The sequence below is a fragment of the Tauraco erythrolophus genome, chromosome 4 (genome assembly GCF_009769465.1).
Source record: "Tauraco erythrolophus isolate bTauEry1 chromosome 4, bTauEry1.pri, whole genome shotgun sequence".
NCBI classification, from domain to species: domain Eukaryota; kingdom Metazoa; phylum Chordata; class Aves; order Musophagiformes; family Musophagidae; genus Tauraco; species Tauraco erythrolophus.
Genome location: NC_141468.1, coordinates 72,716,757 through 72,736,498, shown reverse-complemented (window position 1 = coordinate 72,736,498; position 19,742 = coordinate 72,716,757). Strand labels below are relative to the sequence as shown.

General features: G+C 38.6%; 1 protein-coding gene across 1 annotated transcript in view; it reads left to right on the top strand.

The window, feature by feature from the left end:
* Nucleotides 1-19,742, top strand: part of CCDC91 (coiled-coil domain containing 91) — a 128,168-nt gene that overhangs the window by 34,659 nt on the left and 73,767 nt on the right. Inside the window, exon 6 of the mRNA XM_086610468.1 lies at nucleotides 16,999-17,076. Coding sequence (XP_086466594.1) covers nucleotides 16,999-17,076 — 78 coding nt within the window. The remainder of the gene's footprint in view (nucleotides 1-16,998; nucleotides 17,077-19,742) is intronic.

The following is a 19,742-nucleotide window of genomic DNA, read 5'->3' as shown; positions in this document are numbered from 1 at the left end:
TTCTTATTCTGTCACCACCGATTAAATTATCAGATACCAATCACTGCCATAGCTGATGAATCTTCTATTACACAATAGAAACCCAACAGTATATTTTTAAGGAAGAAACAATTTTTTTATTATTATTTTTTATTTGATTTTTAATCTCTGCTGCACTACTTTAAGTTTATAAAAGTGACCTCCAGTCTTTTAAATGTCTTTACATATGCTTAATAAATCTGCATGCATCCAGTTGAGGAAGGCTATATTCCAGCAGGATTTGCTTTCACTTTTTGAAAAGACTTTTAGCCAAGAGCCTTACTGTAAGCAGTATTTGTGCCCCTCTGAAGAGGGGAGCTGCTCAGAAAAAGAACGTGTCTTAATCATGATTTTTCTCATCTGGATTAGCCAATTTGTGGGAGGTCTGACGTAGTGTAAAATACCAAGAAGTTCCAAACAAAGTTAAAATACAGCTAAAGCTTTCCATCAAATTCAGTCTTGATGCTACAGGCTTTTAGAGTCTATTTACATTTTAATTTGTCTTATACAAAAAAGAAGGCGTGAGCTTGTTTCTGTGTCCCTGCCAGCTGGCTTGTAGGAAGGAACCGAGGGACTCTCAAAAGGGACAGTGTATGTACAGTCTTAGTTTTTAGAGTTAGTGGTAATTGTGTCCAAATTAAAATCCCTTTTTTTCTCCCTCTCACTTTTCAGCAACAGGAGGGTTCTTGCTGTTACTATTTTGTCCTACTCTTGATTTATTTTTTTTTTTTTTGAAAACTGTGATCTCTGTTCTTTTTTTTTTTTCCCCGTGGGGTTTTTGATGAGGTTTTTTGGTGGATTTTTTGTTGTTGTTTTTTGTTTGGTTTTGTTTTGTTTTATTTAAACTGCAGCATGTTAAATAGATTAACGAGAACTCTGGAGAGAGTTACTGGTGTCCAAAGAAAAGTTTTCCAAGATGAGAACCATGGTTTTACCATCATTGGAGAGAAGGAGAGAGTGAGAGGGAGAAGAATGTATTCTAGAAACAATATAATGGCAACGTGCAAAAGATCTAGAAAGTGAATGAGTGTTAAATACAGTAATGGAAAAGTCCGTCACTGCCTCAAAGGTGTCCATGTGCAAGTCTTGATCGTGACTGCAGTTCTCAAGCTGAGACAGTGGGAAAAGGAAAGACTGTTCTCTAAGAAGACAAAAATTAAATTTTATCTACGTTAATTCTGTTCATGTCACTTTGACCCTGTTCCTTGGTTGGGCCGGAGAGAGGTTGCTAGTCAGGGTTGGGTTTTCTTTTTCGTTCTTTCCTTGTTGAAGACTTTCTATAGTGGCAAAGTTCTTCTTTGCATATCCACATACAGCTTCAACTGAAGTAAATAAAAGTTTCAGCTGAAGGCCAAATTTGACTTATTTATTTTTTTTCTAACATTGTCCTCAACTTCATGTTTTATCCTTCAACTAATACTCTGCTTTTTTACCTTAAAAAAGACTGACTCCTGTTACAAAAGAAATGGTATTGTTTCTCAAAGAATCTTTCTCACAATTTCTCTTTTTAAGCATTGATATCAACAGGATTGGGAAGTAAGTGGAGGGTGTAAAATAAATAAAGCTGCCACATCACTGTCAGGAGTTTTAAGTTTTATTCCTCTTAGAGCATCTTTTGAAAAGCACAGGTATATGTCTATTTTCATTGTTTTGACTATGGATTTTGAATTTTGAATATTTATCTACATGAATCCATTTACCTTTTGTGGTCAATTTCTACAATAGTAATTTTTTTTTTTTAAATGAATTAGATGGCATAGTTTAACAATCTATAGTTTTTAAAATCTAGCAGGTCTATGTGTTTTTCAATTTGCAATTAAATTAAAAAACCAAAGAAACAAACAAAACAATTAAAATGCAACATTGTAGTAGCCTTTAGCTACCTATAAGTAACTTCATATGGTATCAATCATTGCTGACTTTTTCAGTGTTACATCTGATGTGTTCTGGCTTAAATAAGAAAAAATGATTTCTGGTTATTTAAGAGTCTTCTTTACTTAGAGGAAGAGAATAGATTAAATATATCATTTTTTTAATAGATGGATTAGATTTTCCACCCACCTCAACCTGAGAAATGTAACTTTTCTCCTCTGGAGTGAGTAGTTTTGCTTTAAGTTCAACGACATCAGTGTTCCACAGTAAGTAAAATAGAGAATTAAATAAATGCATGTTACAGCTACAGGAATGCTCTTTAGACGTCTAAGTCTGTATCTAAGCTCCAAAGTATGAAGGGTTTTTTCTAGGAGGTTTTTTGTTGATTTTTGTTTGTTTGTTTGCTACAAATACTGTACAACTGGAACTTCATCGATGACAGGCAACTAGAGATTGTCATCATCTTTGCTAATCAAGCCAAAGTTCTTGAACACAGACTTAGGAATTAAATACTGTCATCTCTTTTTGTCTGTCTTATGTATTGCTTGCAAAGGAGGGAAGCAAGACTTTCTTCTTTCACGTTTGAGTTTAACATCTATTTATTGTTAAGAAGTGTGAGTTTAGCCACCTCAGAAGTGGAAGGTGGTAAAAGAAATAACTAAAACCAGACTTCTACTCATCAAGCAACACAAAAATTGAATCGATTTTCAGGGGCCCATGTCAAATGTGCGTATACAAATACATGCAATCTGGGAAGCAAACAGGAGGAGCTGGAGTTCCATGTGCAGAGGCTGAACTATTATACTGTCAAAATAACTGCGATGTGTTGAGGTACTTTGTGTGGCTGGATCTCTAGTATGGGTGATAGATATCAGCTCCTTAGAAAAGAAGGAAAGAAGAAGAGGTGAGGTTGTGTTTTATAAAAAACAAGCAGCCTCAAACCACAGAGTTCAGGAGAGCAGACTAGTTTAGTTAGGTGACAAGAGAGCCAGCTGTCACTGTGAGAGAGTTCTTTATCAACTCAGAGACTGAGGAAAGTCTCTAATTATTGGAAAAAGAAGGATGATGTATGGAGCCAGGCTTGCCAGCCTTTTGGTCCTTGGGAAAATTATGGTGTAAGTAATCTTGGCAGCCATTTGTGGGCACATGAAGAAAGTGATTGGGAATAGCCAGCATGGATTTACCAAAAGATAAATTATGCCTGACCAACCTGTTTGCCTTCTGTGATGAAACACCTAGACTGTGGATGAGAGGAATGCAGCGGACATTGTATATTGTGACCTCAGCCTGGAGAAGAGAAGGCTTAGGGGAACCTCATAGCAGATGTCCAATACTTACAAGGTTGTCAGAAATATGGAGCTAGGCAGGCTCTGCAGAGATGCATAGCAGGAAGACAAGTGTAAATGATGATAAATTGAAACATGGGAAGTTGCAAATTGGTATAAGGGAAAAAAAATATTTTTATGATGAAGATAAGCATTGGGATGTTTTAGCCAGCGAGGTTGTGAAATCTCCATCCTCTGAGGTTTTCAAATTCTGACTGGACAAGAGTCTGAACAATGTGGTCTGCATTCAGTGTTGATCTTGCTTTCAGCAGGAGGTTCAACTAGGTGACCTCCAGAGGTCCCTTCCAAACTGAATGATTGTATGATTTTGTGATTTGATACTTTGGTCATAAAATGAGAAAAATAAATAGCCAACTCCCAGTCACTAAAGTCATAACTCAAATCCAGGGGATACTCCCCTTGCTGAATTATTTGGAATATTTTACTCCAATCTGGCCTACCTCATTGCCAGAAAAAAGACATTAGCAATTAAGGGCAGGGCCAAGAATGCCTTAACAAAAAAATCTGATTAGTTCAGTATTTGAAATGTTATACTAATCAGAATATCAGTTACTGTAAACTTAAATCACTGTCGTATGGAATATAACATTTTTGATACTTTTAAATATATCTGCTGTGTTTGAATAGGAGCTCATACTGTGCTCTATGTTCTGTGTGAGATTTTACAGTAGGCAGAATACAGTCATTTGGAATGTGCAACTGCATGACCAGTTCCCTAAGATACACTACAAGAAGTGGGAAGGACATCTTCTAAAATCCGTGTATCTGTGATTTGGGTAGCTTTTTCTGGATTGTGGGAGATGCTTCCTTCTAGTTGGAATTTTTCTGAGGTTAGGCAACAAACCCTTTCCTTCAGAAACCGAAGTAGTACTACTCTCTATTAAAATAATGAAAAAGTTTGTTCTACTGCTTTCTTGATTTCCTCTTTTGTTGTCTCTGGCGAAGGTGCAACTTGTGTTTCTTTGCATTGTTTGGGATTTTTTTTTTTCCTACATGCTTAGATTATTTATGAATTTGTCAGATATGTAAAACAACCAACAATTTAATCTAGAAGTTTACAATTTGATAGCAGTTCTCTGAATGCAAGGAAAATGTTGGAGTAAGTTGCAGATGCAGTTTGCGTTAAGGATGGCAATGTGGTCTAACTGACAAGTCTTCTATTTTTATTTTGTAAACCTCTTTTCTCTTGAACAACAAGGTCAAGAGGAGCTTGTCTTGCAGATCTTCAGCTGAGCAAGGCTATATAAGGCTTTGCTGTCATCTTCTTCAGTATCTGTTTTTCTTGACATTTGTATTTACCAAACTCCTTGATTTGATGCTCAGTTTCCCAAACTGTTGTTCATTTTGTCTTATGATCTAAATTCTTGTCACCTTTCTAATAGAACAAATGTAACAGCTTGATGAAAAGATGATTATTTGTCTCTCTGGTTGTCCTGCAAGTTCTTTCATTTTTGTTCAACTTGCACATCATGCTCTTCATTCATTGTCTTCAGGAAACAAACAAACAAAAAACTGTTTATTTGAATAAGTATAGCAACCACTTTGTGTTGGAGCTGCTTTGCTTGTACTTTGATAGGAAAATAGCTGTTGGTCGACTGGTTTTCAGATAGCATATCTGATTTGGAATGTTTTTAGTGTTCCAAAATGTATTTACAGATTGGAAAAGGAGTTAAGATTGGAAGAAGAGGTAAGTATTAGCACCGTTGCTTGCTTCATGAGCTTTGTATCAAGAGGCAGCCAAAGAAAACAGTTCAGATTCAGATACTGAAAATTAAAAGGAGATACAAATATAAAGATGTAACTTCTTTTTCTGCTGATTTTGTAGTAAATAGGATTGTTTACATTATACTTGAACTTTTTTCAGTACTACAAAAACAAGGAAGGAAGAAAACAATTTGTTCTTTTATTGAATTAGAAAATTTCAAAGATATGTTATTCTTAAGGTCTTTATATACAATGATGCCATGAGTTTTTACTTTGTATCTTCTAGAATTAAATCTTAGAGAGTTTTTATTCATGCTTAAGTGAAATTTCTGCCTGCATGCTTTTGAAGCTATTGGACTGAGTGTCATGTTTCTTTGTAGTCGTCCTGGGTTTTTAAATATACATGAAAAGACTAAAGTTATCCTTTAGGAATGTGCTATGAACATCATATATGTTATGATTAGTACAACTCTGTGGAAACTCAATATGCATTTTTTCAATTAGTTACATTTCTAAAACATATATTGATGACTTCTCAAAGGTTAACAAAGCTGCAAATGGAAATGTTACCAATTTTTGGCACAGAAGGTATCTTTAGTTCCATTATAGTTTTGTTAATATCAGTGGTGGTTTTGATTACTATTGACTGTGAGGTTTGAAAGTAGGAATGAAAGGTTGTATCCAGTGTAAATCTTGGAAAACAGCATATATGCTGTAGTGAACTGTAGGCAATGGGTCCTTTGGAAGAGTTTGACTGTGATAGGTCCATAAGACTCCGCTGCTGTTTGCTTTGTAATACAATAGAAAGTTCTTTTTAGTACTTTCTGTGGAAAGGTTTTGAGGAAAAACAAGTAACCTCATGATCAATACCCAGTAGATTAGGTCTTGGTAAGTACGATTGTGGTTCACAGAATGGTTGAGGTTGGAAAAGTCATCTACTGCAACCCCTCATGTTCAAATAGGGCTACGTAGAGCCAGTTGCCCAGGACTGTATCCAAACGGCTTTTAAATATCTCCCAGAAGGGAGACTCAACCAACTCTCTGGGCAACCTGTGCCAGTGCTTTATCACCCTCACAGTAAAAAAAAGTTTCCTGATGTTCAGACAGAACCTCCTGTGTTTCAGTTCGTGCCCATTGCCTCTTGTCCTGTGGTCTGCACCTCTGAAGAGAGCCAGGCTCCGTCCTTTTTGCACTGTCCCTTTGCGTATTTATATACATTGATAAAACCCCCCTGAACCTTCTCTTCTCCAGGCTAAACAGTCCCAGCTCTCTCAGTCTCTCCTCATGTGAAAGATAGTCCTGTCATCATCCTTGTTATCCTTCATTGGACTCTCTCCTGTATGTCCATGTGTTTTTTATCCTGCAGATCCCAGAGTTTGACATAGTACTCCAGGTGTGACCTCACTAGTGCTGAGTAGATGGGAAAGATCACTTCCCTTGACCTGGAGGCAGTATATTGCATAATGTAGCCCAGGATACCTTTGGCCTTCTTTGCGACAAAGGCATATTGTTGGCTCATGTTCAGCTTCTTGTCCACTGAGACCTCTCAGGTCTTTTTCTGCAACGCTGCTTTCCAAATGGGTGGCCGCTAGCATATACTGATTCATGGAGCTGTTCCTCCCTAGGTGCAGAACTTCACACTTCTGCTTGTTGAACTTCATGGGGTTCCTGCCAGGCCATTTCTCCAGCCTGCCGAGTCCCTCCTGATGGTAGCTTGACCCTCTGACATATCAGCCACTCCTCCCAGTTTTGCCGTGTCGTGGTTTTAGGCTGATCCAGCAACTAAAACTCACACAGTCTCTCCTTCTCCAGTAAAGTAGAGAGGAGAGAAAAAAAAAACAAAGGGACTGAGGGTTGAGACAAGAACAGAGAGAGCACCCACCAACCATGGTCCCGGGCAAAACAGACAGGGCTTTTCTCAGAGCAAAACAGTTTATTAATGATTACTTAGAAGGACAAAGGGAAACAAAAAAAACCCGATTACTCGAAAGGACAGAAAGAAACAAAACCAGATCTTAAAACCGACACCTTCCCCCCCCCCTTTCTTTTTCCTTCCGGCTCTACCTCCTCCCCCCAGCAGCACAGGGGGCAGGGACTGGGGGAGTGCAGGTCAGTTCATTCCGTGCTGTTACTGCTGCTTCTTTCTTAAAGGAGGAGGAGTCCGTACACCCTTTTCCCCTGCTCCAGTGGATCCCCTACCCACGAGGAAAAATCCACAAACTTCTCCAGCATGAGTCCAGCCCACTGGAAGCAATCCTTCCCCACAGATTGCTCCGGTGTGGGCTTTACCACAGTCTCGGGTACTTAGGGAGCTGTAGCCACTCGCTCCGGCGTGGGTCGTCACGCAGACTCCAGATGCCTCTCTGCCTTGTCGTGCACCCCAACACGACCATCCTTAGGCTCAGGCATCTTCTCCCCACGGGCTGCGAGTGGGTCTCTGCTCCACCGAGGCCGTCCTGGTTGCAGGGGGGCCGCCTGCTATCTCACCATCAGCCGCAGGGGAAACTTGGCTCCAGCACCTCCTCCCGCTCCATCCTCACTGACCTGCTGTCAATGCGGCTGTTTCTCTCAGATCTCAGTCCTCTCCAGGTGAACTCAGCCCAGTGGGCACCCCAGGAGTGGGGTGCCCCCGAGTTCCCCAGCTGGCTCCGCTGCCGCCATTCTCCGTGGGCAGCGCCGGCCCAACGCAGGCAGCCGCCCGGCCGGGAGCCAGGGAGCGGGGGCAGTGCCCTCCTCCCTTCTCTCCTCGCTCCTGGGCGAAGCACCTTTTCCGGTTCCTTTGTCCTGACTTAAATAGGGCAATTCGCAGAGGCGCCCTATTGGCTCAACCCCGAGGGGGATGGCAGTCTGATCTGGTGGCCAGAACTAAGCCTAACCTGGTTCCAAAACCGGGGAGGTCACAGGGAGCAAAACCCCTCTCCTGCCACGAGAACCACCCCCCCCTCCACATCAAACCATGACATGCTGTCTGCAGACTTACTGAGCGTCTGCTCTGCCCCATCATCCAGATCATTAATGAAGTTGTTAAACAGGATCAGATCCAGCATTTACCCCTGGAGTACACTGCTAGTTTCTGTTCTCCAGCTATATGCTTCATGCCACTGATTGCCACCCTCTGGGCCTGGTGGTTCAGCCAGTTTTCCATCCACCTCACTTTCTGCTTATCCAGCCCACACATAAACAGCTTCTCTATAAGGATCTTGCAGGAGATAGTGTCAGAGGCCTTACTGGAGCTTAGGTAGACAATGTCCAGTGCTCTCCCCTCACCTACCAAGCCAGTCATTTCATCATAGAAGGTGATCAAGTTTGTTAAGCATGACTTCCCCTTGCTGAAGCTATGCTGACTGCTGCTGGTGACTTTCTTGTCCTTCCTATGCCTTTAGATGGTTTCCAGGTTTAATGCTCCATCACCTTCCCAGGTATTGAGGTGAGGCTGACCAGCCTATAGTTCCTTGGGTCTTTTTTTCCTGCCCTTTTTGAAGACAGGAGTGACATATTCTTACCTCCAGTCCTCGGGCACTTCTCCCAGTTACCATGGTCAGTCTAAGAGTATTGAAACAGGCCTTGCAATGACATCAGGCAGCTCCCACAGCACTAGTGGGTGCATCTCATCAGGTCTCAAGGACTTAATTATATCATAGAATCATAGAATCATAGAACGGTTAGGGCTGGAAGGGACCCTCAAAGGTCATCTAGTCCAACCCCCCTGCAACAAACAGGGATATCTCCAACTAGATCAGGTTGCTCAGGGCCTCGTCCAACCTGACCTTGAATGTCTCCAGGGATGGAGCATCCACCACCTCTCTGGGCAACCTGTTCCAGTGTTCTACAACTCTCATGGTAAAAAATTTTTTCCTAATATCCAACCTGAATCTACCTCCCTCTATTTTAAAACCATTACCCCTTGTCCTGTCACAACAGGCCCTCCTGAACAGCCTCTCCCCATCTTTCTTGTAGGCCCCCTTGAGGTACTGGAAGACCGCTATCAGGTCACCCCGGAGCCTCCTCTTCTCCAGGCTGAACAGCACCAACTCTTTCAGCCTGTCCTCATAGGAAAGGTGCTCCAGCCCTCTTATCTTCGTGGCCCTCCTCTGGACCCTCTGCAGCTGGTCCATGTCCTTCTTGTGTTGGGGGCTCCAGAACTGGATGGACATATCCAGTTTGCTTAAGTATTTCCTGACCTCATCATCTTCCAGTAAGGGTAAGTTTTTCTTGCCCCAGACTTTCCCATGGTCTCTGGGATTCCTGAAGACTGGTCTTGCTAGTAAAGGCATTCAATACCTCAGCCCTTTCCATGTCCTATGTGACCAGGTCCACCACCTCCTTCAGCAGTGCATCCACTTTTTCCTTAGCCTTCCTTTTGTCATCTCTACTTGTAGAAGCCCTTCTTTTGGGCTTTGACATCCCTTGCCAGATTCAGTTCCAGCTGGGCTTTGGCTATCCTAACCTCATCCCTGCATGCTCGGACAATGTCTCTGTATTCCTCCCAGGTTACACATCCTTGCTTCCAATTTGTGTGTACTTCCTGTTTGATTTTGAGTTTTGCCAGGAGCTCCTTGTTCATCCACGCAGGCCTCCTGGCAGTTTTGCTTGACTTCCTACCTGTTGTGTTAACCTAATCTTCTGCAGTCTTTTTTTTGTCCCTTTGCAGTCTGCAAATCAATTTCCTATCTAGAGAAAGCAGGAAAACTCTCCCCGTGTTGTTTTTTCATACATCTTCACATATAGTAATATAATGTACTATAGTAGAGTAATACATGAATTCTAGTATATTTATGAAAATACGTAGTATATAAAATTGTGTTTGGTGTTATACCTTCAGTATCAGTAGCTATTGATGACAGCTGGCAACCCTTTCCAAGTTAGTATTTTGTTCTTTATGAACAATGGTAGAATTAACCTGAAGACTGATGGTCTTGAGATAAAAGACATGGAAATGTCCTAATGAAGATAATAATTCCTTTCATGCTTACTGTGTTGTTTAATGGAAGCATTTTTCTTTTGTCACTTTTGCTTGGATTGTTCTCCTGTTTACTCTTTCTTCTTTGCTTTCTCTTGCTCTTATGTCCCATCATTTAAATTATGTGAAGAAGGAATGCATCAGTGATATAAGAAACCTTGGCACAGTTGTAGCTCTATCTCAAAGAAGTAACTATCTGTACAATGTTTTAGAAATCTGAAAGCAATCAGAGAAGGCTTCCTGAGCCAAAGGTACTGTGCTATTTACCGTATCATATAGTTAAAATAGATATAGCAAAATATATATTAATACTAAGAACACTTGGTTAATAGATTGTTCTACATGTGAGTTGTCTCTTGTTTAATGTCCTCTGTGAAGAGTCTGTGTATTTACAACCTGTAGAATAAATAAGCAGATACAAATTGTAGTTGTTCGTCACACAGTATTAATGTCTTAAATATGACAGGGCAGAGATCCATGTTATACACTGCAAATGCTTGAAGAATTCAGTTACATGTGATATGGAAACTATAATTATGTTTCAGTTTTGGGCATGTACAGGCTCTTCCATGCTATATACTTTACATAGTTTTTCACATTTAGTCAGCCATAATGTCTCCCAGCAGACTGGTCCATTCACACTCACTCAGCTCTGGCTCAGCTTAGTTCTAACTCAGCAGGAAATGTCCTCACCACTATATTAGGAAGTTGCTCATGAAAGTTTGTTCACTACCTCACTTCATTATTCACTTCTAAGTCTTCTATTGTTGTATACACCAGGTAGCAGTGGTATTTACTTGTATGAAATAATTGATAGTATATCCTTGGTTCCTGTGGTGAGCTTAAGGTTATGCATACTGTATATTCTTTTGGTTGTATAGGGAAATCTTAAATCTTTCTTTGCTTCCTATAAAAACGTTTGGCCTTATCTTTAGTTTCTCAGCTGTATCTTTCACTAGGATGTTGGTGATATGACCAAAGTGAAAATAATTGCTTTACTATATATAGGCCTGGAGGCAATCCTGTGTCTTAGCTCTGGAGAGCTCACATTCTTGTCTCACATGAACAGAAATAGTGACCAACCTGTATTTCATATACAATAGCACACTCTAGTGTGTATATTAATTAGCCATTATGGACTGATTCTCAACACGTTTAACTCAATTTTTCAGTGATTTAGTTCTTTTGTATTTGGTAATACTATTTTTTCTTTATACTTGGGAGAATTGGAGGAAATGTGTATCTTTAAATGAGAAGTTACCAGTTTCTTAACACAATCATTTTGATACTAAATTATATTTAGTATTTTTTTAAATGGTGCTTTGAAAGAAAAAAAGAGCTGATAATTTTTGTGGCAAGGAAAATCTTGATGCAATGGAGGAATTTATTCCAATGTGAAGAGTCTTAATGATGTAATTGTATACAGCAAAACTATGTGAGACAGATTTGAAAGCTGTCTTCTAATTTAGTTGTCTGCAGGGAACTGCGGTTTGCCTTTTTACATTAGTACAGAAGTTAGGAGAGAAGAGAGTACATCACTTTCTAAGAAGTTGGCTTGGACTTGCAGCTAATTCTGAAGGTACACAGCCTTACGGAAGATAAGCAGTCAACATCAACTCAGAGGACTGGCTTGCACGTTGTATGTAGTAACATAAGACTCTTCACAAGTGCTACAGAAACATTTGTACAGTTAAAACGTCGATGCTTTGTGTTATCTTACCATTTTATTAGCATGCTTTTCCTGACTTATTTTCAACAGGGTTCATGAGTAAGTAATGTAAAATGTAAAAAACATATAATACCAGTTGACCCCAAAATACAGGTTTTTATTTTATGGATCATACTTGATTATTTGTGAAAGCCGGCAAAAAAACTTGGGTTCTCTTTCTGAATTGATTTTATTTCTTCTATCACTTTTTCCCACATATAAATGGGGTCTCATAGTGCTTCTTTGCAGTACTGGATTTTGCTTTATCTACTCTGATCTTTTTTTAATGTTATAAATTTTGATTATTGATAACCTAAAAAAAAACAGAGGAAGAATTAAATTATATTTCTTTTGCTCTGATCACAAGAGAAAAGTGCAAGGTCCTGCACATGGGTCGGGGCAATCCCAAGCACAAGGACAGGCTGGGCGGAGAAAGGATTGAGAGCAGCCCAGGGGAGAAGGACTTGAGAGTGCTGGTCGATGAGAAGCTCAACATGAGCTGGCAATGTGCGCTGGCAGCCCAGAAAGCCAACCGTATCCTGGGCTGTATCAAAAGAAGCGTGGCCAGCAGGTTGAGGGAAGTGATTCTGCCCCTCTACTCAGCTCTCGTGAGATCCCACCTGGAATACTGTGTTCAGCTCTGGGGCCTCCAACACAAGAAGACATGGAGCTGTTGGAGAGAGTCCAGAGGAGGGCCACGAAGATCCGAGGGCTGGAGCACCTCTCCTGTGAAGAAAGGCTGAGAGAGTTGGGGCTGTTCAGCCTGGAGAAGAGAAGGCTCCAGGGTGATCTTATTGCAGCCTTCCAGTACCTAAAGGAGACCTACAAGAAAGCTGGAGAGGAACTTTTGACAAGGACATGTAGTGATAAGACAAGGGCTAACGGCTTTAAAATGAAAGAGGGCAGATTTCAATTAGATATAAGGAAGAAATGTTTTACAATGAGGGTGGTGAAACACTGGAACATGTTTCCCAGAGAAGTTGTGGATGCCCCATCCCTGGAGGTGTTCAAGGCCAGGCTGGATGAGGCTTTGAGGAACCTGATACAGTGGAAGGTGTCCCTGCCCATGGCAGGGGGTTTGGAACTAGATGACCTTTAAGGTCCCTTCCAACCCACACCATTCTATGATTCTATTATCAAAAGATACTTTGATACATAGCCATTTGCTTCCTTTTCAGGTGGCTGTGTTTGATGTCTCTGATTTGCAGTATCAAGTCTTTTTTTGATGCTATTTTTGATATGTATTTGGAGCACTGAGACAAAATAATTTTTCTAAGCGTCCACTGTTGAGAATGAGAAGAATTGCAGTAGCAATTGCAGCAAGTACCTTTTTCTTCCCTTCTTGTGTATGCTTTCACTTACTGCTGTTACAAAATGTATGACATGTGCAGGCATGCCAGTGGAAGGTTAGTAGGGAATCTGTACAGAGTCTGTGGGTGGCATGCACTTTTCCCCAACAATTCAAGACCATCTGCCTCTTAAAAAGTTATTAGAAAAATACATCAACTTAAGGGTAAGTAAGTATAATGAAATAAAGTAAGTCTGAAGTCTTTACTCTCTCTTCTTCCCACATAAGATCTCACGAATCCTTGTTGAGGATCTTGCATAGTACTCTGTTGAGAGATGCTACTCTTACACTTGCCAGTACAGGCAAACACATGCCCTGCGTTTTTGTCAAAATGTTGGATGTTAACAAAGAACCCTGTTTAAACTGTTTATGCTAACAATGGTTCACTTAGACTGAAATGATTTAGGAAGCAATTCCACTAAAAGGTCTAGAAGAAGTGCTAATCCAATTGGCAGGCAGTGACAAGCAGCTGGGTGGCGAGTGGTCAGTAACCTTTCCTCCTGTCACAGCTGCTTCAGAAGACTTCTCTGCCCAGCAGCGTTGTTGGGAACTGCACCTTTCAGAAGCTCACCAGGCATTTGAATCCATTGCCTCTACAGTGGTTTGATTCACAAGCACCTAGCAACAGAAAAGGAGAGTCTGGAGTCACTGGGATTTTGAACTGTAAGAAAACTTTAGAAGTTCAATCCCATTTTCTCATCCTTATCATTCAAGTTTTATTTGATATATTTCTGAAAGCGCATACATTTGGTAGTGTTAAAGCATGTATTCTTATACGTAAATTGTTCACAATGACGTTTCTTCATATAAGAGTCACAGAACAGTAAAAATTGAAACCTTCATAACCACTGAGCAATGAATTACCTGTTACTTTCATACTATGTCCACACAGAATCCCTCATGCTCTCTGGAACGATCGTTAAGAATTTGATCACAAGATAAAATAAAACCCTCTTTCTTCTGGGTTTATATTTACTTACCATCAGCATTCTAATATGAGATTCTGTTGATCACAAGACACAAGAGGAGGAGATGAAAGTCCTCTGAAGATTATTTTACTGGAATTGCAAACTTTTCTACTCATGTTTGATTCCTTTCTTAAAAGCATTAGTTAAATAAAGGAAGGGAACTGCAGCATTTTTTAAAAACCTCTCCAAAGTCATGCAAACCATGCAGGAGAGTTCTACAAGAGCCAGCAAACACAATATTATTATGTCTTTGATAGGAAATCTGATTATTACATTTTAATTTCAGGTCTACACCATTCAGAGCTTTTCATAGACCTTGATTTGTCTTTCTTACATGCAGAGTAATGATCCTAAGAGTAGTTATGTAAATTCATTAAACTCATTTTCCTATGGAAGGTGCGCATTTTATTGAGGATTTGTGAAGAGCTGACATGGCCATTGTTCATCAAATGAGTATGTTGCTGTTCTTGGTATGTTTCTTTTGTGTTCATAGCCAAATCATGAAACTCAGCAACTTTGATGTATCTTCTTTGTTAGGCAGTAAGTCAATGCATACTCTTCCAAAACGTGTTACTTAAAGTGACTTTGGGTCTTCTCCTTATCGAATATTATAAGGGCCAAGCATACATTCCTTTGAGTGATGTGGTATTTTACAGACTTTAAGAAGAAAAGGCCAGCCATCCTCAAAAGAATCTAAAAGCTTCCTTACAAGTTAAAAGAAAAAAACTTACAGGTCTGCTGTCTTAGCTGAAAAATCTTGCAAATAGACACAGAAAAGAGGCAGTGTAGTGTTTATCAGACTGGATGAAGCCCTTACTCGGAGGGAGCATTGCAATGTGACCTCAAACTTTTCATCTGTGTGCGTGTAGTAATTCCCTTCCATTGTCTTTCCAACCTCCGTTGGAGAAATTGATTGCTCGACCTGACCTGAGGGAAAATGATGCCTTACTACTAGTTCTTTACTAATGAATCTTTTCCTTTACTTTAGGAAATATTTTAAGAAAGTAAGTATTCTAAAATGTTTTGGATGGAAACTTCATGTTGGTAGTCATACCTTGGTGTTGAAGCTTCAACTTGTTATCAGTTCACATTTAGTATATTACTTTGAATGAGTCACTGATTCTGAAAAACTTGAGGGATTTGTTGTAAGAGGGCGAACTGCATTTTTTGTGTTGTGGCTTGATTTGCCTAGTAATGCTAGTGAGCGACACTGTACTTTTTGCCAGAATGAAATATGTTATTTCCACGGACAACAAACTTGATCCACTATGTCTCATGGTTCCGCTCAAGGTAGTTCTGATGGATCTTAGATGGAAATCTTACTGTTTTAACTCTTCTCTTGTAAAGGCTTTCCTCAACGTGTAATGCTTTCTCTTCAGTTTTGGTTTTGTTGTTTTGGTTTTTATTCAGCTAGAATAATTAATGACTGTTAACTTCCTCTTTCTATATAATTCTTTTTTCATATTTGTGAATCAAGGATATGCTCCTATAGTAATTGTATTTTTCTCGTATTTTTTTCCATCGTTCACTTTTCACAGGGAATTTATTTGTTAATGATTTGTGTAGTTTTGGAGTATAAGCATTGGATCACATTTTTCCCCTTATACCAATTCTGCAGTTTTGTACTGTAAAAATATTTCTAGCTCAGCAGTTTTAAAAATGTATATAACATCTGAGTGTAGCTAGTTTGTGGTGTCAATGATACCTATGCATCATAATGTGGTTAAACTGATATACCCAGATGTTGTGCTTTTTTTTCTGATGTAGTAGTTTATTTACACTGCAAAATATTTCCATCTTCAATTCTTCGCTTCATATCAGCTGTTCTTGCAGAGCTTCACCAAAAAAACCCCAGTTCTATTCAAGAGAATCTGAATGTCTCTTTATATTTGGGCCAACAACGAGAAGTTTTTACAGCTATAATTTCAAACTTTTTGCTGAGATGGGCTTTACAGGAGAAAGGAACTGAATGGTAGAGCAGAAACCTCTAATCGAATATAGAGTTACAGACCGATTAATTTATTTTTAATGGTGTTATATGGCCTTTCATAATGAATCGAATTGAACATGCTTTGTTAGACACTAGGTTTTGCTTACTTCAAACATACAGATCTTGGAAAACATAGAATTGTATTAATTAATTTCAACTTGAATTCCATCCAAAAAACCATAAATATGTGGCGTAAGTTGTGTATGGTTTTACCCTGTAACCATTGCCAGGTAAGATTTGTGATGAATGTCTTTCTGCACCAGTGTTCCAAGGTGATTTAAAGCACCTATGACCTGCTGTAACTACCTGATTTAAGAAGAGATCCCTGAAGCAAAGAATGAGGGAGGAGGGAAAGTTTTTCATCATCTTATTAGTTGGTGATTTGAAAAAAAGTGCTGCTCATTGATAAGCATGAAATGCTGATGAGAATCTAATGAGGTGTTCACATTGTAGACTCAGAGAGCAAGCCACAGACAAGCATTTTTATGTAAAGACAGAAATATTAGAATATTCTTGTCCGTGTTATTTTTACATAATATCATGAATAAAATAAAAGGTAAACAGTAGAGCTTTATTCAAGATGTGTTTTGGAAGAACACTTTCCTGGGAACCTTAAGAATAAAAAAAGAATAAAAAAGGAATAAAAATGGAGCTATGTAATGAGTAGGAGAAGGGTATGCTCTTTTGCGGAAGCTGAATCTGATACTAATCCATTTCAGCATTTTTATTAATATAGGCAGTAAATAACATTTACTAACAGAGTGATTTGGAAGTCCTGCCATCCACAGGTATACCAAGAAACCAGAAAAATCAAAGTAGCAAAGAAAATGTTTAAAAAAAATTGGAGAACCATTTAGAATTATCTAGGGAATAATTAAGTAAAATTAAGAAATAAAGAAAAATGAGTTTAATACTAGGACCAACTTGAATTGAGCACATATGTAGTATCTAAAGAGACAAGATTATGTACAGTTCTTCATGAAAGATATCAAAAATGAGGAAAATAATTGTTCTATGCTCTCCTAGTAAGAGTTGTTACGTCAGGTGTCTATGTTGTATATAATCTTTCTGTGTTTTTGTACAGGAAAAACATAAGCAGGAATTAGAAGACATGAGAAAAGCTGGACATGAAGCCTTGAGTATTATTGTTGAAGAATTCAAGGTAAATGAGTTGTCAACATAACACAATTCCCAAATAATTTTATTGTAATAATATATAATAAATATGCACCACAGGCAGTTGTCTTCTGTACTGGTTGTTCTGGTTGCTCAATCTCTTTCACTTTAACACCATCTTTTGCGTTGCTTGTAGTTCCAATTCCAAACTGTTTGGCTTGAAATTTTGCATGACATATTTTCTCACTCTGCACTTTGGGAAACTTCAGATAAAGTAGGTTAGCCATTTTCAGTAATGAAACTTAAAACTAGAGCAAAACAAAAAGGCTCAGTCAATTGTGGTAAACTTTGGGTTTGATTATTTACCATATATCCACGTTTTGGACCTTGTCAGTCTCAACAAACTGCACTTGCAGGAAAGCAGCCTTACAGAACAATTCAGCAGGCTTTTATCTACACAGCACTAAGAGGAGTTAAGGATGAAATAAGGCTGAATCTGTAATAATCCCAGCCAGTCAACAGCCACTGGGAAGATCTGATGTGCCATCTGGAAAAGAGGATTTGTGTTTATCAATTTCTATGATTTGGCACAAGAGATTAGGGATTTAATTGAATACTGTGCATCTAAGCAATATTTATATTTAGCATATTATTACTCATAGACTGTTTATATTCAAGTTATATAAAGGCATTCTTTAATACCAGGGAACCATGGCATGAATATACTTCATACAAGTCTTCCTATTGCCTCATTTTGTTTCTGTTGTGGTTAGTTGTCATATTTTGGTCAATGAGATCACAGTACTCTGAGGAGAAATAACATCAGATATGTCAGTCTCTGAGTAAAATACTGCAACTGACCTTGTCTGTAAACATGCAGTGAGTTATTCTTCGAGGTAGCAGGAAAAATCAAAAAAGTTTGTTAGGTTTAAATAAGTTAAGCTTTTTTTGGTCGTTTGTTTATAGCTTAAACACCTTTTTAGCAACCCTTTGCCACATACTTAAAAAAAAAAAAGGAGTAACAGTGAATCATCAGAGAATCCAATGAAGGCAAAACTGTTCTGTAGTTTTGTTTAAGAAAATAATCTCATGGATTCTTTTAAAATGTTAATTCATAGTTAGTATTTTGATATGGAACAGGATTAAGTTTTTTTTTTTTTCCTCAAGTAAATGAGTCAAATGTGGTTTTGTAATTCTACAAATAATATTTTACGTTTTGAAGACTTTTTAACTACTCATATCTTTAGGAATTTATTTTATTTATCAGACAAGTTGGAAATTAGTAGTCAGATAACCAAATTTAGGAGTCCTACATACAAGAATTGTTTGAGAACATAAAGTAAATCCAATTAGTCCTTTTAGTGAAATGTAGAATTGTGGAATTCATTGACTCTCTTAATGCACTTATGATTAGCCATGCTTCATTTTGTGCTGAAATATGTCGTCTTTGGGATTTAATACTATGTTCCACTAATACATGCCATTTATATGCAGAAGTGACTTCCATTTTCAGTAGGTTTTGTAAGTACTATCTAATTAAACCCCAAATTACCTTGAGTGTTGAAATTCACCTAAGCAAATCTACTGAATTGTTTAAAAGGCATAGGAAGGAAAATCTTTCTTACGATGAATACAGTCCTAGTTTGCATTCCTTGGGTTTTAATAAAATAAACTGATGCAGATTATTCCAATCAAGTGCTTGCTCATGGCCCAAATTAGGTTGTGTTGTAGTCAGGACTGTTGGAATTATGATTAATCCTCTCTGATACCAGCCAATTAAAATTTTGTAATGGCACTCCAAGCAGAGTTGTAGCATGAGTGAATGTGATACCTGACATTGGTTGTTTAAGAATAGCTATGTAAAAATATGAACCATTTATCATTAGCCTCTGAAAATAACCCCCAAAATCCCTCATGGCTCAAATCCTCTAAATTAGGTGTTGAAACTCTGGGTTGAACAACAATGGAAAAGAGTTGACTACTTGCCTGTTCTGTATTTCTGGTGTAATAAATCTTCCTACTGGTAGAACTGTGGAAGTGCCTTTCTTTTGGCATACAAAGGAAAGAGAGTTGCCATTTTTTCACTTCCGTCTACTAGGTTGCCAAGTTAGTAACCAAAAGTTCACATTTTTCTTACATTTAGAGCTCATTATTACTCCTCTGAGATCTACTGCAGCAGACTTTTGTTGTTGTTTTATCTTTCTACACTTGAAAATGAGTTACGCTTTCTGATAATCACACCTCTGTATTTTGGGGCATTGTTTGTTGTAAAAAGGACAATATTTCTCAAAGTCGATCTTTCATTAAGTTTAAGACCAAACCCTCTGAATTCCTACCCTTGTTGTGACTGGTCCCTTTTAATGTGGCAACAGTGTCGAAAATGGAGCTTACACAAGAAGTCAAATACTGAATGATCTCGTTTCAAGGTCTGGAGTATACCAAAGGCCTTAAAATTATTGCAGTTGTCTTTGGAGTATTAGCTTGCCAAACATGTTGGGAAATCCATTAACAGAGACCATTAGACACTTTGTAGCACAAACCCTCAAAAACCTTGGCCATTGTTAAGCATCTCACATTCTTATCTTCCTTTCAACAAATAAACCATCTTCAACATAGTCACGAAATTTGTATTAAAAAACATGGGAAAACAAATTAAAAATGAACTTAGTGTTCATTGTAGGCCAAGTTTCCCCTTGTGTTTACCTAATTTTG